Source organism: Nicotiana tabacum, chromosome 6, assembly GCF_000715075.1.
Source record: "Nicotiana tabacum cultivar K326 chromosome 6, ASM71507v2, whole genome shotgun sequence".
Taxonomy (NCBI): Eukaryota; Viridiplantae; Streptophyta; class Magnoliopsida; order Solanales; family Solanaceae; genus Nicotiana; species Nicotiana tabacum.
Window position 1 is genome coordinate 75,181,192 of NC_134085.1, and position 18,724 is coordinate 75,199,915.

Consider the following 18,724-nt stretch of genomic DNA (forward strand, 5'->3'; position numbering starts at 1 on the left):
TATATTTGGTTGAGGTCCTCGGGGCCTCGGTAGATTTCAGATGGTTAACAAATCGAATTTGGAACTTAAGGCATGGCTGTGCAGACTTGGACTGGTGTGATCGCACCTGTGAAAGTCATGGTCGTAGGTGCGTGGATGGCATCGCAGAAGCGTCCTGGAAGGAACTGGCAGTGGTCGCAGGTGCGATGATTTTGTCCGCACCTACGAGGTCGCAGATGCGGCGTATAGGGCCTAGAAGTGGAGCTAAATGAGGAGGCTTGGGAACGCAGGTGCGGAGGAAGTTCCGCAGATGCGGACTTGCATCTGCGCATGTGTTATCGAAGAAGCAAAGGCAGGTCCTTCAGGGGAAACCACAAAAATGGAGGAATTGTCTGCAGATGCGAGACCGCAGATGCAGTTAAGTGGGTCGTATGTGTGAAAGCACTAGCACTATACATTTCGAAGGGTTTCCGAGATTTTATCATTTTTGGATTTTGAAGTTGGGTTGGAGGAGATTTTTGCAAGGGATTCGAGGGGTTTCTTGAGGTAAGTCACTTTTGATCATTTTTATGCAATAATATTGTTTCCCCCATTGAATGTTCCACCTAATTTGTGTGTTTCTTAGGTGGAGTTTTGGGAGTTTTGGGCTAGAGGTTGGAGAGTTAAATTTGAGGATTTGAGTGGCGATTTAGTATCAGAATTTGGTAAATTTGGTATGGTTGGACTCGTGGTTGAATGGGCTTCCGAATTTTGTAACTTTTATTGGATTTCGAGATGTGGGCTCGGGGTTGACTTTTGACTTGACTTTTTGCCTTTTGATTGTATCGAATTGTTTGTGGCTAGATTCGAGGCATTCGGAGGCCGATTCGCGAGGCAAGGGCTTGTTGGATTAGAGATTTGCACGGTTAGAGGTAAGTAACACTTCTAAACTTGGTTCTGAGGATATGAACCCTGAATTTACGTGCTTTGTGATTGGTGTTAAGGTGGCGCGCATGCTAGGTGAGGGGCGTGAGGGCGTACCATAGTAATTATGGTTCAGTCGATTTCGTGGAACTGTGTAGTTATCTTACCTGAATATTATTAATGTACTCTATGTGTTAGAGCATTTGAGTTGTGATTCATGTTAGAAATCACGTTTAGGCTATGTGCTGGTGCTATTGAGACCCACAGTGGTCGTTCTTTGTTGTTGAGTTATTTGCTTAATTGCAGTTATGTACTCAGTCGCATTCATCATTTCATATCATAGCTCAGTCTATGTTATCATACATTGTCATATCATGTATCATTGATTTGGGCTGATTAGCATGAGTGCTGTGTGCCTGAGAGACTTGAGAGATTGATGACTGAGTGAGACGGAGGACCTGTTTATGAGTGATATTGATGGGATCGGGCTGCACGCCGTAGCGGGTACTATTGACTCATGATGGGATTGAGTTGTACACCGCAACAGGTATTATTGATTTACGATGGGATCGAGTTGCGCATTGCAGCAGGATTTATTAGCACTTGGGTTGGATATGCCCTTCCGGAGTCTGTACACCACGGTGAGCGTAGTTAATATTGATTCATGATGGGATCGGATTGCACGTCGCATCGGGTTCTGTACAGTGCTGAGTGATTGAGTGTGATGAGTGAGAATTTAGACAGTCAGGTTGAGCATTCCGAGAGTGAGTTTCTCTGAGATACTATTGTCATATTTTTCTGTTAATTTCCATACTGTTTAATTCTGTATTTGGACGGTATTGTTCGGGTTCGTCATTACTTTCAGTTCAATGGTTAGACTTGTTACTTATTGAGTTGGTTGTACTCACGCTACACCCTGCACTTCGTGTGCAGGTCCAGTATTTCTGGACACGGTGGTTGTTGATTTTTTGGAGTTTCATCAGTCGGAGATTATCGAGGTAGCTGTCATGGCGTCCGCAGACCTTGACTCTCCTCACTTATTTTTTTTGCTTTGTTTATGCTGTTCTACTTTCTTAGACAATGTTTCAGTTGTTAGACCGTGTTATTACATAGATGCTCATGTACTCCGTGACACCCGGATCTTTTGGGAAATTCTGTATTGAATTGTGGCATTTTCATTCTAATTTTATGAGATTTTATTTACTTAAACCTATTTTTGTATATTTTGAATTTAAGAAGTTAGTATTGTGTGAGTTGTCGGCTTGCTTAGTATCATTATAGGCGTTATCACGGCACTAGTGATTTGGGGTCGTGACACTAAGATAAATACCTTAATTAATGGTATAACCGAATCCTTTAATGAAAAGACATTAATCATGATATGTGAGAGTTTTAGGAGAAAATATATGTAATTTGTGAAGAACACTCGGTGAATTTCTAGTAATAACAAACTTTAGTTAAAGTGAATAAATAAATTTGAGTTTTAGCATATATTTTTCCGGAGCGCAGAGGTCTTAATCTTCAGAAATCTAAGCGAGAACTTGTACCACGTGTCTTCTTTCCATTAGCTAATGGAGTGAGCGTTTCGATGGGAAACGACGCATTTTAGATTTTAGGCGGGGACTTAGCACTTAACAGAAAGGAAACGAACCAAAATAGACCCTGCCAATTGCCATAACCCAGAAAGGATAACACAAGATATTTATTTCTATCAATCAAAACCTCTCTGAGCTTCTCTTCTCCAAAACCTTGAAATTTTTAAATTAAAGTTTTTCCATCCTTATAATTCATCCTTCTCTTCTCAAAACTTGGCAGATTCAATGTCGTTTGGCTTTCCATAAATTACTCCTTTTTCTCCATTATAGGAAAAGAGAAAATGAACATGCCGGCGGTTTGTCGTGTTAGTATTCTTTCCGTGTCACCACAGTGTAGTTCGTGCTGTTACAATCGGCTCCAGCCTTTGCTTTCTTCCCCGTCAGCTGGTCCTCTGAAACATAGTATTAATTTTCCTACTAGAAACTCCTTAAGGTAAACATGATGTATGCTGGCACAATCAAATTAAATGTTTGAAATAGTCTTTGTCTCTTCCTGCTCTAATATCATGTTTAATTACTTGTTTGATACTATGTTGAATAATGTGAATTACTTGCTTTAAATTATGGCAAGTCTGCTATATATTTGACGTTTTGTTCTCTTTTCCGGTAACATTAGATTTGTCGCTCGCAATAAAGGAAGCTTTCTTTGCAGATCGACTGAACCGGATAAAAGTGACGACAAGGTTTCTATTCTTTCTTTTAATTAATTCTCTTTGTTTAACTACAGTCAGTTTGAAATTAGAGCTTATAGTTTTTGTTATAATCCAAAATCCAATTAGTCATGATGGCACCTAACTCAACCCGCTAGGTAAGCCAATTAAATAATAATATTGATGTAAGTCAAAGATGAGATAACTGAAATTTAAACAACTCTCCAAGGACTGGTAGTACAAATCATGAGCTTTTATGATTTAGAGTTTACAAAGCTAGTGTAAAATAAATACATCATCTGTCCGATTTACACATAAACAAATCTTTCATAAGTCTAGAGCTACCATGAACAAGAGGCAGCTATAACCGGAACACAGGTACGTCTTCAATGCTAGCTTCCGTCATACACAACAACGTCAACATCCAAATCTGCACGCAAGATGCATAAGTGTAGTATGAGTACAACCAACCCCAAGTACTCAATAAGTAACAAACCTAACCTTAGGTTTAAAGTAGTGACGAGCTAGAATAGAGGTCGGAGTCCAACACCAATAGCCAACAACCGTTCATAGCAAAATAATAATAATGGTACAAGAAACATTATAAGATGCTCAACTCGTTCATAGTTCCGGAAAAAATAAGCATGCTTTTCAAGTATATCAGTGAAAACCCAATTCTTTTACCGAAATCACCAAAAATATGAGTAAGTTTGAAAACTGTGATTTTTCCCAAAAACATCCACCAACAGGTAAGATGTTCCATTATCAAGTGACATGAGGAAAGTACATCTCTATGCCTGCATATCAAAGTATGCATGCCAACTGTAATACAATGCAGTGATAAAACCATATGCATACTCTCGGTGTATCAATGTACTCAGTCCTCACAATCACTCAATCCTCCCAATCACTCGGCACTCGCGCTCGGCGCTCGGGCTCAGTAGGTACCTGCTCTTACTCTGGGTGTACAAACTCCGGAGGGGATCCTTTAGCCCAAGCTCTATAATAAACCAATCATGGCGTAAATTAATAACATCTGTTGCGGCGTGCATCCCGCTCCCATCATAAATCAATAATACCTGTTGCTGCGTGCAACTCGATCCCATCAATATCCTTACAATCAGGCCCTCGGCCTCGCTCAGTCATCAATCCCTCCAATCTCTTGGGCTCACAATGTCATGAAGATCAGCCCAAAAATAATGATGTGATATATCAATAAATGGTAAAAGAGACTGAAATATGATATGCATATGGATGTGTATGACTGAGCATGTAATTGCAATGTAAGCAAATAACTCAACAGCAGAAATGACCTCATCGGGTCCCAACAGGATAAACATATAGCCTAGACATGGTTTCTAACATGGATCACAACTCAATAGCTCTAGTACGGAGAGATTTCATGGTTACACATAAGATCAGGTAACTACACAGTACCACAGAAATAACGGAGTCACATTTTACACGGTGCACGCCCACACGCCCGTTACCTAGCATGTGCGTCACCTCAACGCCAAACACATAACACGTAATTCGGGGTTTCATACCCTCAGCACCAAGTTTAGAAGTGTTACTTACCTCGAACAAGCCAAATCCAATACCGAGCAAGCCAAACGATGCTCCAAAAATGCCATCTTGTACGTACCGACCTCCGAACGGCTAGAAACTAGCCAAAAGCAACTCAAATACATCAAATAATGCCAAAGGAAATAAACTCAATCGATAAAGGTCGAATCTCTAATCAAAAGCCCAAAATCAACCCAAAAGTCAAATCCAGGCCCGCGCCTTAGAACCCGACAAAACTCACAAAATCCTATAACCCATTCAATTACGAGTCCAACCATACTAGTTTCACTCAAATCCGATTTCGAATCGATGTTCAAAACTCAAGAGTTCGCTCTATGTAACTTTAGTAAAAAACCCTCAATTTCTATTTTGGAACCCTCAATCAAATGCCAAAAAGAAGATAGATTCGTGATATAAAATCAAAAATAAGTAGAGAACACTTACCCCAATCCACATGGTGAAAATTGCTTCAGGAATCGTCTCAATCCGAGCTCCATAGCTCCAAATTTATAAAAATGGCTGAAACCCCCGAAATAGAGTACTTTATAATCACTGGACGAATCAATGAATCGCGATCGCGGAAACACCATCGCGATCACGAAGAAGAAAAAGCACTGCCTCAAAAATACCATATGCGATCGCAAACAAAGCTAGGCGATCGCGAAGAACAGGCAACACTGCCTCCAACAAAAGCACTACGCGATCGCGTTATAACTCATGCGAACACGAACAACACTGCCTCACACCTTCGCGAACACGTCCAATATTACACAAACGTGTTGAAGGAATTCTCTAGCCCCAGCTTCTCAACTCATCACTACGCGAACGCGATCTGACTCATGCGAACGCGATGCCTAATCTCCAGAAAAACTACGCGAACGCGAAGAAGGAACTTCTCAACTCCATATCTTCACCTACACGATCGCATCTCTAGCTTCGTGATCGCGAAGAAGACTTGGTGCACCAGACACCAGCAGGAACCGGCAAGGCCAAAATAAAGGAAAATGATCTGAAACACGTCCACAACCCACCCGAGCTCCTCGGGACCCCGTCCGAACATACCAACAAGTCCCATAACATAACACGGACCTACTCGGGGCCTCAAATCATGCATACCAACATCGAAACAACGAATCACACCTCAAATCAAACTTAAATGAACTTTGAACTTCCAAAACTCGCGCCGAATCACATCAAATTAATCCGAAATGAACTCAAATTTTGCACACAAGTCCCAAATGACATAACGAACCTATTCAAATTCCCGGAACCACAATCTGAATCCAATATCATCAAAGTCAACTCGGTCAAACTTATGAACTTTCTAAACCTTCCAATTTCCAACTTTCGCCAATATGTGCCGAAACCTTCTAGAAACATCCAAATGCAAATCCGAGCATACGCCCGAGTCCAAAATCACCATCCAAATCTAACAAAACCATCAAAACTCCAATCCGAGGTGAAATACTAAAAAGTCAAACTTGGTCAACTCTTCCAACTTAAAGCTTAAACCATGAAATTTATTCTTCCAAATCGATTCCGAATAACCTGAAAACCAAAATCGACGATTCACACAAGTCATAATACATCATACGGAGCTACTCATGCCCTCAAACCACCGAGTGAAGTGTACATGCCCCTCCCAAGAGCGGGTTCAGTTTACCGAGTTGTCCGAGCTCGAGTCAGGATACTGCCTTTGAAAAGCACAGATGCCGTTACAAGTGTTCAAGATAGTTAAAGAGTTGAGGGATATTCCTCCCTATGAGAACCCACTACAAATAGTACCCTTTATGCCTGAGATTACTTGGTATTTAAGTTACTAGGTAGTGAAATCGGGTCGTTACAGTTTTGCGTTTGCCACGAATTATATGATAACTTGGTCCCTAGTTCTTAGCTTACTGTTATTTATTTTGTATTTTAAAGGATGAAAATTTGGACAAGGAAGCGGATGGGGTAAATCTGAATGACTCTGTAGCAGATAAGAGTCTTGAGCTGAACTCTCGAACTGATCAGGTTTGATTCAATTCTCAATCATTTCATTTCATTTGCTAAAAGACAATGTGAAAAAAAAGTAATGGAAAACTACTAGTGAATGGAAAGTAATTTTGTAGTTTTTTGGTATGAAATACTTGGGATCAGGACAAGGATCAAACAATGGGGATGTTGGAGAATCCAAGTCTAGAAAATAATAATGGAGCTCAAGTGAATGAACAGCCTCGAGTTGAGGTATGCTATGCTTTTTCTTGATAACTCTGGAGGTTAGGTTCTTCATTCTTTATATGTTCCAATTTGCTAGTAACAGGCTTGAAGTGTAATGAAATTTCCCGCTTTCCAACAAATGTAAAGAGCTTGATATATCACATATATTCATCTTCAGTTAAAGAGGATTGGTCGTACCTATCCAATAGTGAAACGTAATTAATAAAATTGCTTGAATATCACATATATTCTGTGGTGTCGCTGGACATTTCTGAGATAATAGAGAGTTTGTCAAAATCTCCTATCTAATCACTCTTTTGGTCACCATACATTGCTTGGAGCCATCATTGTCTGTCAAGCATTGCCTTTTGGTGAATTAATTTTCATTCCTTTTCTTTTTTTCGTCCATCTGGTCCAAGTGTTTGTACACCATACATGGAAAGAATTAAAAGGGGATAACTCTGTGAAGTATCCATTCTTATTTTTGACTCTGGTAGTCATAAGCTGTTTATATATATATGGGGTCATATGGCTCCTGTACCTTTTTGGGAGAGGGGAGGTAAGTGGAATCATCTCTCTTCTTGTGTGAATGGTCAAGCCTTTTGAGAATAACCTGACAGTTTAGGTAGACGCAGTTTCATCTCTTCTTAGAGTATAATGCTCCTCAGACCCCCTTCAACATTTGTAATGCCTGATATCCCTCTCCCGATGCTACAGTGACTCAGCTTTTACACATATATGGTTACAGACATTTTCAACAAATTTGTAATCACTTTCTTGGAGCTATTGATAGTTTGCTCTGTCACTGGGTGTGAGCATTTCAATTTCAATTTATTCACCTCACATTTAGGCCTTGTGTTGATGCAGGATGGTACTGAGGTTCAAGTTGCGAGTGGATCACCTCTTCCAGGTGTGAAGGTGGTAAATTTTGCAACATTAGGTTGAATATTTTTGGATTAATTGTTTACAGTTTGTTTCTCTATCACGGTTCTCATGTTGCCTTTTGGCTGTAAAGTTAATCTTTTTCTTATTGTTGACACTATTCATGGGCAGCCTCTGCAACTTGATGAATCAACCAGGATTCCCAAGGAAACAATTGAAATTCTCAGAAATCAAGTTTTTGGTTTTGACACCTTTTTTGTTACAAGCCAGGAGCCATATGAGGTGAGCGATTTGCTGGAAATCTTATTTTCTTGCTCATATAAGAAAATCCGAGTCAAACATGAGCCATAATTTAAAAGTTCGAAACTTTTACATTTAATTTAGATAGAGCCATAAAAACCATTAAACTAGTACGGGTATCCTCTCAAGCGAGTGATCATGGGCTTGTTGTTTCTGTTCTTGGCTTCTTGGTGCAAATGAATCTTGATGCGCTATCTTTGGTGGTTCTTATTTTTTTGAAGCTTTTATAACATGCTTTTATAGGGTGGAGTATTATTTAAAGGGAATTTACGAGGACAGGCTGCAACAGCTTATGAAAAAGTATCAAAGAGAATGCAGGTTGCTGAAGTTCCCTCGTTTTTCTCCAATTTAAGTTGGATATCACCATGGTCTCTTACTATTTCAAAATGGCACTTCATTAACAGGACAGACTTGGAGATGTATATAAACTTTTTCTTTTAAACAATCCAGAGGATGATAAGCCTGTGGCAGTTGTGGTCCCAAGAATGACCCTGCAACCTGAAACTACAGGTACTTTATTCAGCATTCTTCGTAGGCTTCAATTACTAGTGATAATGACAAGGGGAGATACCTGCGTCAAACATATAGATTTGGAGCTTTTCGTTGTTGAATGGTAACCCTGCTTGTTTGAACACTGCAGCTGTTCCAGAATGGTTTGCAGCGGGGGCCTTTGGACTCGTTACAGTATTCACTTTACTTCTTCGCAATGTGCCGGCTTTACAATCGAACTTGTTGTACGTACCATATTAACGCCATAACTCTAATTTTACCTTTTTTTAATGTGTACTTGAGTTCATCACTATTGAAAATGTTGGTTTATGTTTAGTTAACAATGGCATGCTGAAAATGTTGGTTTATGTTTAGTCAACAATGGCATGCCAATTGGAAGAGTTGGTGGAAAGAGTTGGTGTGGATGCTAGGAGGAAGCTTCCTCCTTTGATGTCACCCATGACATCAAGAGGAGGTAGTTTGATGTCACCAATGACATCAAGAGGAGGTCTTTACCTCTATAAATAGATGCACTCCTTCACTTGTAGAAATCATCCCAAAATAATACAATACATTGTAGTGAGTAGAGAGTTAAGAGAGAAATTCTCTTAAGTGTAATTGGGAAATCTCCCCTTCCTTTGTTAATATTAAAAGGGCAATTGTTCTCTGGTGGACGTAGGATTATTTTGATCCGAACCACGTTAAATCTTGTGTTCTTTCTTTTACGTTTCCGCTAACAATTGGTATCAGAGCGACATGATTCTTTAACGATCCAAGGAGAAAGAACAAGCAAATATGAGTTCCATGAAGTTTGAAATTGATAGATTCAATGGACGCAACAACTTCAATATCTGGAAGATCCAGATGATGGCGTTACTGCGGAGGGAAGGTTCAATCCATGCTATTGACGGAAAGTATCCTACGGATATATCAGCTCCCGACAAGGAGAAGATTGAAGGGGATGCATTGAGTGCAATCCAACTATCCCTTGCACCTAACGTGCTTTGTGAAGTGAGTACGGGTACCGAAGAGACGGCCAAACAGTTGTGGGAAAAGCTAGAAGGGCTATACCAAGACCGATTAGTGACAACAAGAATGTTGTTACAACGGCGTCTTCACACATTTAAGATGGGGTCAGGTACTTCGTTACAAGATCATTTAGATGCGTTTAATAAACTTGTCATGGACTTACAGATTGCAGGAATTAAAAGGGAGGAGGAGACGCTTGCATGTGCTTTGCTATTTTCATTGACTTCAGGATATCGTGATATTGAGAATTCAATGATGTATAGCAAGGAGCCTATCAAGCTTGAGCAAGTGCGGCAGGCACTTAACTCTAGTGATGTGCGGAGGCACATTGAAGGAGATAGAGATGACCAGGCAAGTGGCCTCTTTGTAAGAGGCCGGACTAGCCAACAGGGAAAGACCAAATCAAAGCACAGATCAAAGTCTCGTGTGAACAAGAAGAATACAGAGTGTTGGGGTTGTGGCAAGAAGGGGCACTTTGAACGAGATTGCCCAATGTCAAAGTCCAAGGAAAAGGCGAGTGCATCTACAGTTGAACAGGTACATAATTTTGATAATGATTATGTACTAACAACATCGTGTAATAATAATAGTAGTTATGAAAACAAATGGGTGTTAGACTCTGCTTGTACTCTGCATATGACGTTCCGAAAAGACTGGTTTAGCAGCTACGAGAAAAGTGGAGGAACCGTAGTAATGGGCAATAATGCAACTTGTGCAATAGTTGGCATTCGCTCAGTTCGGGTTCGCTGCCATGATGGAATCGTGAGGACTATTACACAAGTCCGTCATGTTCCTGATCTGAAGAAGAATTTGATTTCCTTGGGTACTCTGGATGAACAAGGCTACAGGTACATGAGCGAAGCAGGAACTATGAAGGTGACTAAAGGTTCTTTAGTCATGCTGAAAGGCAAGCTGGAGAACGACCTTTACACATTGGCCGGAAGCACCATTGTTGGCTCTGCAAATGCATCTACAGTGCAGTTATCTAATGATGACAAGGCAAGACTATGGCACATGAGACTGGGTCATATGAGCGCACGTGGACTGGAGATGTTGAGCAATCGTAAACTTTTGGAAGGTGAGAAGATCAGCACGCTTGACTTCTGTGAGCACTGCGTTCTAGGGAAGCAGAAGAAGGTCAGCTTCAGCACTGACAAACACAAGACAAGAGGAGTGCTAGACTACATCCATTCAGATTTATGGGGTCCTTCTAAACTTCCATCGAAGGGCGGAAAGAGGTATCTTCTCATTTTTATTGATGATTTCTCACGAAAGGTTTGGGTGTATTTTTTGAAGGCAAAAAGTGATGCTTTTGAAGCATTTAAAGAGTGGAAGATTTTGGTTGAAAATCAAATGGAGCGGAAAATCAAGTATCTTCGCACAGACAATGGCTTGGAGTTTTGCAATGAAGAGTTTAATGAATTCTGCAAGGTTCATGGGATCTCAAGACATAGGACTGTCAGGCATACCCCACATCAGAATGGAGTTGCCGAGAGAATGAACAGAACTCTTCTTGAAAAGGCTCGTTGTATGCTCCTACAAGCCAAAATGTCCAAAGTATTTTGGGCTGAAGCAGTTCACACTGCTGCTCATATTGTCAATCGATCTCCAGCATCGGCAATTGACTTTAAGACTCCGAATGAGGTATGGTCAGGTGAACCCTCTAACTATTCATACTTACGAGTATTTGGGTGTCCAGCTTATTATCACGTTAATGAAGGAAAGCTTGAACCAAGGGCTAAGAAGGCCATATTCGTAGGGTATGTGGATGGAGTAAAAGGGTACAAACTTTGGTGTTTGTCTTTACTCAAATTTATAGTTAGTAGAGATGTCACCTTCGATGAATCCTCTATACTTGATCCCCGTAAAGTTTCCGTGGAGTTTTCAGGAAACAAGAACAACGAGCAGGTGGAGCTTCCGGTGGAGCTTGCCAAGGAAAAGGATCAAGAGACTCAGGTTAAAGATGAGTCAGAAGATGTAGGCGTTGAAGAACTTGCTGTCAATGAACCATACACAATTGCGAAGGGGAGGGAGAAGAGGCAGACACGAGAACCGGAACGCCTTATAAATCAAGCAAACTTGATTGCATATGCGTTCGTAGCTGCACAAGAAGAGATTAAAGATCTGGAGCCCTCCTCGTATATTGAAGCAACTTCTTGCAAGGATGCCGCACAATGGCGGTTAGCCATGACTGAAGAGATGGAGTCTCTTCACAAGAATCAGACATGGGTCTTAGTGAAAAGACAAAAGGGAAGAGGACAGTTGGATGCAAGTGGGTCTACCGAAAGAAAGAGGGAATTCCTGAAGTGGAAGATGCTAGGTTCAAGGCGAGATTGGTTGCAAAAGGTTTCAGCCAAAAGGAGGGAATTGACTACAATGAGATTTTCTCTCCGGTCGTGAAGCATAGCTCAATTCGCGTGCTACTAGCATTGGTTGCACAATTTGACTTGGAGCTTCAACAGCTTGATGTCAAAACTGCTTTCTTACACGGTGATCTAGAAGAGACAATCTATATGGATCAACCTGAAGGTTTCCTAGCTGAGGGAAAAGAAGATCACGTATGCCAACTAAAGAAGTCTTTGTATGGTTTGAAGCAATCCCCTAGACAGTGGTACAAGAGGTTTGATGCATTCATGACTACACATGAATTCTCAAGGAGTGCATTTGATAGTTGTGTGTATCACAAGAAGATGTCTGGTAACTCAATGATTTATTTACTGTTGTATGTTGATGATATGCTTATTGCTGCTAACAACATTACAGAGATAAATGCTTTGAAGAAACTATTGAGTAAGGAATTTGACATGAAGGATTTAGGAGCTGCAAAGAAAATCCTTGGTATGGAGATTTCAAGAGAAGACGATGTTGTACATCTTTCTCAGAAGAGGTATATTGAAAGGGTTCTCGAGAGATTCAATATGCAAACGTGCAAGCCTGTAAGTACACCATTAGCTCCTCATTTTAAACTTTCAGAGTCACAAATGCCTCAGTCCGAGGATGAGGTGGAGCATATGTCAAAGATTCCTTATGCCAGTGCAGTTGGTAGTATTATGTATGCTATGGTATGCACACGTCCAGATATTGCTCAATCTGTAAGTGTGGTAAGTAGATACATGTCCAACCCAGGAAAGAGGCATTGAGAAGCTGTCAAGTGGATATTGAGATATCTCAAAGGAGCTTCTGGTGTTGGTCTTACCTTTCGAAAAAGTGGTACAGGTATTTCAATTCTCGGTTATGTGGATTCTGACTATGCAGGAGATCTTGACAGAAGAAGGTCTACAACTGGATACATCTTTACCCTCGTTGGCAGTGCCGTCAGTTGGAAGTCGACTTTGCAGTCGATTGTCGCTTTGTCTACGACAGAAGCAGAATACATGGCAGCAGCGGAGGCGGTAAAGGAAGCTATCTGGTTGAAAAGTTTAGTAGCGGAATTGAGTTTGGTTCAGCTGGAATCAACTCTTAGATGTGATAGTCAGAGTGCTATTCATCTAATGAAAAATCAGAGATTTCATGAGCGCACTAAACACATTGATGTCAGATTTCATTTTATTCGAGATGTTATTGATGAGGGAACTATCAAGGTCGTGAAGGTTATCACAGACGATAATGCTGCAGACATGTTGACCAAGATAGTCCCGCTCGCTAAGTTTGCACACTGCAAGGACTTGGCGGGGGTGTGCATCAACTGATGCAACTCCGAAGAGAACAGTTGCTAGGTGGAGGTGGTATGTTCAACAATGGTTTGATTCTTCTTGTTTCTTACAACGGGGTTGCCCAGTAAGCTTAGAAGTTTTGGCCAGAGTTGTTCACACGCTCGAAACGCAAACCAAGGTGGAGATTGAAAATGTTGGTTTATGTTTAGTTAACAATGGCATGCTGAAAATGTTGGTTTATGTTTAGTCAACAATGGCATGCCAATTGGAAGAGTTGGTGGAAATAGTTGGTGTGGATGCTAGGAGGAAGCTTCCTCCTTTGATGTCACCCATGACATCAAGAGGAGGTAGTTTGATGTCACCAATGACATCAAGAGGAGGTCTTTACCTCTATAAATAGATGCACTCCTTCACTTGTAGAAATCATCCCAAAATAATACAATACATTGTAGTGAGTAGAGAGTTAAGAGAGAAATTCTCTTAAGTGTAATTGGGAAATCTCCCCTTCCTTTGTTAATATTAAAAGGGCAATTGTTCTCTGGTGGACGTAGGATTATTTTGATCCGAACCACGTTAAATCTTGTGTTCTTTCTTTTACGTTTCCGCTAACAATCACTGGCTTTTCATTTGCTTCGAGCTCAACTAGAGCTTGGTACTTAATGTCCAATTTAATTTTGTCATTTTCCAAGACTAATATAGCTGAATTATGGAATACTGTTGTGATGTTTCATATTAATCTGCTATTATGTACAAGATTAATGCTTTTGTACAAGGAGTTTGAAAATACAAAATTATTATGTAACTCATGGTTGTCTTCTTTTGTTCTCTCTTTTCTTTTTAGTTCGAAGTGCTCATCCGTTATTTACAGGATTCTTAACAAGTTTTATCTGAATTCGCTCAAATTGCAGTAAGTGAAAACAGAAGATATCTCATTTATAACAAACTATCAGGAAATCTGTTTATGTGAGATAATTTCATGCTGTCTGATTGCATGTATTCTTTTTAACTTGTTTCACCTAAATGCTCAAGTGCTAAGATAGAATTTTATTTTCCCAGATCAGTTGTTGACAATCTTGACCTGTTGAAGGATGGATTACCTGGAGCTCTCATAACTGCCTTTGTTCTGGGGGTTCATGAAGTTAGCCATCTTTTAGTTGCCAAAGAGGTTGGCGTTAAGCTCGGCGTTCCATATTTTGTTCCTAGTTGGCAGGTAAGGTGCATAGGTTTCATGCAGTTAAACAACCTTTTGCGATATAGTCTTGGTTATTTTGAGACCGCATATTGACAATATCTTTTGGGGGTTGAAATCATTTCATAGCTGCCAAACTATGAGACGTATAGTTGCAGCTTTTCTCAGATCAGCTGATAAGATATCCTTGTTGGGTCAGGAATGCATCTATTTTTCTACTGCACCTTATCTTTTGGGAAGATTTAGTTTTGTATTGTATAGTTTGCTGTTTCCTTATAACTTCGGGTCAAACTGATGTTGTTGATGGACTTTTTAACGCACCAAAATTTTCAATGGCATAAATTTATTTTTGATGATTATTCGTATCATTTAGTCTTGTCATCACTAGTTGCAACTATTAGTAACGTCCTGTCCTTTCTTGGGTTGGAGTTGGGTATTATTAATCTGACCTCATTTGATGTCTCTCTTTATAATACTTGAGAATGCTCAGTGTCAACCAGGGACAGTTTCTTTCCTAATACAATGGTATGAAATTACTGATGTCTTGCACCACCTGTAAGCCACTATTAACTTTTATTTATGGTTATCCAAGTCGTTAGTCTTAGCATCACTAGACACAACCTTCAGCAAGGTTGACATTGTTTACTTGTGTGAATTTCTACTCTTGTTTTCTTTTTTGGCAAACGGGTAGTCTTGTAAATTTCAATTGTTTTCATATGTTAGATTTATTTGTCAGAGATGACAATGCACAGTTTCATCTAGGGATTACTTCAACGAAGGTTCTATAAGTGTTCAAGAATCTTTTTAAAATGAATCAAGACCTTCTACAACCCTTGATAAGAGAATGTTTAAATTCATCATATTTAAAAGTTTGACACTGTTGTCAATTCTCTATATTCTCTTCTATCTTCTACTGCTTCAGGAAGACAGTGCATAAGTTCACCAACTCGCTTGAAAAAGTCAAGGCATATTTGTCAAATTCTCACTATCTTGTTGATTTTAATTAGAATCTTACTGATCTGTGGTAATTCTTAATGATTGTGGAAAAATGGCACCAGTTTAGTAGCAATTTACTAAATATAATATGAACTAAGTGTCATAGCCTATGCATCTGCCTCATTTCAGTAGTCGAACCAAGTCAGGCCATAGACCTAACTTTTGCGCTAATAGACACTTAATCACTAACTTTAGATCTTCTCTCAAAGATGATATACTGAAGTTGTAATTCAAATTCTGGAATTACTCTTCTGGTAAGTGCTGTTTTGTTTACTCTAATATAAAGCATTCAAATTATTTATCTAGACAGCGAACATATGTATTAAAAGAGGAGTACTCTGCTGTTGGATGGGATTCAAGAGGCAATACATCGGTTGTTTATTAGAATTACTTCATATTGTAATTACTCTTGTACTGGAGAAATTTAAGAGCTTTTGGATAACTTCCCTATGAAAGAAGGTTACATGCAATGTTTATTCGGTTATAGTATGATTTGTTATAGTTCTTGGGGGGCTGCTTTCATCATTTTTCATCTTATTTCGTTGCAAGAATACTTTTAGCTGTTGTCCTTCCTAAGTGCGTCCTTGATTAGCTCCTGTATTTTCCTTCTTCAATTCTTGTTCAATGCTGAATTTTGATTGGTGCTCATGTGACTCATGTCTAATGAGCTGTTTTGGTGGCAGATAGGCTCCTTTGGTGCTATAACAAGGATTGTAAATATTGTACCAGAGCGTGAAGATCTCTTGAAAGTTGCAGCAGCTGGACCATTAGCTGGGTTCTCGGTGGGCCTTATTCTTTTGCTTTCAGGATTCATCTTACCACCTACTGATGGCATTGGCATCATCGTCGATCCCTCTGTGTTCCACGAATCATTTCTAGCTGGCGGTATAGGTAAGTACTTAGCTTATATAGTTTTCTCCTGCTCGCTCAACAGACTATTCCTCATAAGCAGTTCTTGTTATCTTTCCTTTACTTGTGTATTCTACAAAGACTAAGCCACTTTGGTTCTTCCCTTGTAGCCAAGCTTCTTCTAGGAGATGCTCTCAAGGAAGGAACTCCTATATCAGTAAATCCGCTTGTCATATGGGCCTGGGCTGGACTTCTCATTAATGCTATCAATAGTATTCCTGCAGGAGAGCTCGATGGTGGCCGGATTGCCTTTGCCATGTGGGGTAGAAAGGTAATTCCAACATCATCCTGCTTAGTCTAGCAAGTCGTAAAAGAGGAACTAACTAATGGATGTCTAAGAAATAGAAGTGTAAAGATGTGTTTTATAATTGGGCCTTAATTTTCATCTGGCAGGCTTCAGCTCGCCTCAGTTCGTTATCTATTGGGCTTCTCGGGATATCTGCATTGTTTAGCGATGTAGCATTCTATTGGGTAGTGCTAATATTCTTCCTCCAAAGAGGGCCTATCTCTCCACTATCAGAAGAAATCACTGATCCTGACAATAAATACATAGCCCTTGGAGTTGTAGTTCTGCTCTTGGGCCTGTTGGTTTGCCTGCCATATCCCTTTCTCTTCTCTAATGAAGCTGCCACTGGTTTCTAGACCAAAGTAGATTCAACATGTTTTTGGCTCTTGGTTTACATTAATTAGTTAAGTAAATAAATTGTGCACGGAAGATGTCACTCTCTTTTAGTTGTCTCGGCAGTTTAGATTGTAGAATTCCATTGATGCAAAATGATATAACACTAGTTTTGCCTCCAAAATCTGGGTAAAATGTATAATCTGGAGATGTAGGATTTCGCAAGCCGCCAATGATCTTGTGTTATTACTTCAGAGGAAAAGAACTGATACACTTGTGTAAATTTATGCACTATAAAAAGATATGAGAGGTTTCTTTTTCCCTTTTTTTTTTCCCAAAACCAATGCTGGTATGTTACATCTATTCTTTCTTATTAGTTTTTCTCTGCTATATACTATGTTGGTTGATTTCGGATTTCCCCACTGTTATAACTGTTGGTATGGAAGCAAGCATTAACTAAGGCTTGGCAATAGTTAAGTATAGGAGTATGGTTGAAGGAAAGGTAGGCTGACAGTTGAGCACAGTTAATGGTAGAGATTCTTCCATAATTAAGGGTTGGTCTTGTAGGTTTGCTAGTCAAGACAGTTGCACATTTCCTATTCTATTCACTGTATCCTAATTCCATTTATTTGGGGTTCAGTACCCCACAAGGTCTGCTAACTTGTGATTTTTAATGGAGTGATCACAAACTGTACAAGTAATGACCACGTTCGTTTGCTAATTCTGTAATCAAGTAATTTCACAACTTTTAAAAGCGGATACAGAATGAAGCTACTAGTTCTAATAATGGAATTTAACATGTAATGCCTGAAATTTGAATCTACAACCTAAAATAGTTTGAGCCAACTTACGACTACATTGCAATTTTTTCCTAGATTCAACGATATCAATTGAACTCCCTTCGGACCATGTAGTTCTGCCCCTGCCTTAGCAAATTGCCCCATGCACTGAGAAAAAGTCTTTTCCTGTTCATACAGCCACCTTACTTGAGCTTATTACTTAAAATACTAATCAGTATGGTGGAGGATTCATAGTACTAGTACACTATTATTTTACTATATCAGCATCTTTTTTACAGTGCACATGTGGACTGTTTTTGGTGGAAGTTTGATTGCTGATTGAATTCATGAATGATAGACTTGATTGGTCACAATGGACATGTCTAGAGATTGTTCAATTATCCACCCAAGCGGTTGCATTGTTGAACTGGTCCAGCACCAGCAATATATGGTTGTACTCTATTCCTGTAAAATACTGATTAGTATTTGAAGGACATGATATCCCAGTTCCAAAATAGAGCAAAACAACTTAAACTGAAAAAAAGAAAAACAAATACTAGTGTGGTGAAATCAAGCGTAGGGGACATTCCGACTCTCAACTATCAACTACAACTGGTTGGTCGCTAGGCAATCTTCTGAGAAGTGACAGTGAGCCATGAGATGCACCATAAATTATCCATAATTGAACCCATGATTGACTGACTAGTTAGTTCTAACGCTGGATTTTTAATTACTTCTACCGGCATTTGTGGAATGGAGAAGACATTGACCATTTATTGAAGTAAATGCCTCATGTATAAATAATAATTTGTGCCCCTTTGGTTGAAACAAGAGAGTGCTGTCCAACAGCAAAACACATGGATATATTGTCAAGGGATTTATGTGATGTTACTAATTTATATCTTCATACATATTAACCTATAATTACTTGATCTATTTGCACTACTTAATAATTTCTACATAGTACATAAAACTTAAAATAGTTTA

At 39.6% G+C, this 18,724-nt stretch overlaps 1 protein-coding gene across 4 annotated transcripts; it reads left to right on the forward strand.

The window, feature by feature from the left end:
* The first annotated feature begins 2,479 nt into the window (after positions 1-2,479).
* Positions 2,480-17,298, forward strand: LOC107777223 (putative zinc metalloprotease EGY2, chloroplastic). 4 transcript variants are annotated; one of them, XM_075254887.1, is made up of 14 exons: positions 2,519-2,910; positions 3,094-3,160; positions 6,617-6,706; positions 6,833-6,919; positions 7,760-7,810; positions 7,946-8,056; positions 8,318-8,392; positions 8,479-8,584; positions 8,715-8,808; positions 14,087-14,152; positions 14,302-14,455; positions 16,114-16,321; positions 16,450-16,610; positions 16,733-17,298. In XM_075254887.1, the coding sequence occupies exons 1-14, from the start codon at positions 2,759-2,761 to the stop codon at positions 16,979-16,981; spliced, it is 1,671 nt and encodes a 556-aa protein (XP_075110988.1). In that variant the 5' UTR covers positions 2,519-2,758; the 3' UTR covers positions 16,982-17,298. The 4 variants fall into 4 exon arrangements, with proteins under 4 accessions (XP_016452700.1, XP_075110988.1, XP_016452693.1 ...); XM_075254886.1 differs by having other exon boundaries at positions 2,524-2,910; positions 7,760-7,813; XM_016597214.2 differs by lacking the exon at positions 14,087-14,152 and having other exon boundaries at positions 2,480-2,910.
* The last annotated feature ends 1,426 nt before the right edge of the window (positions 17,299-18,724 follow it).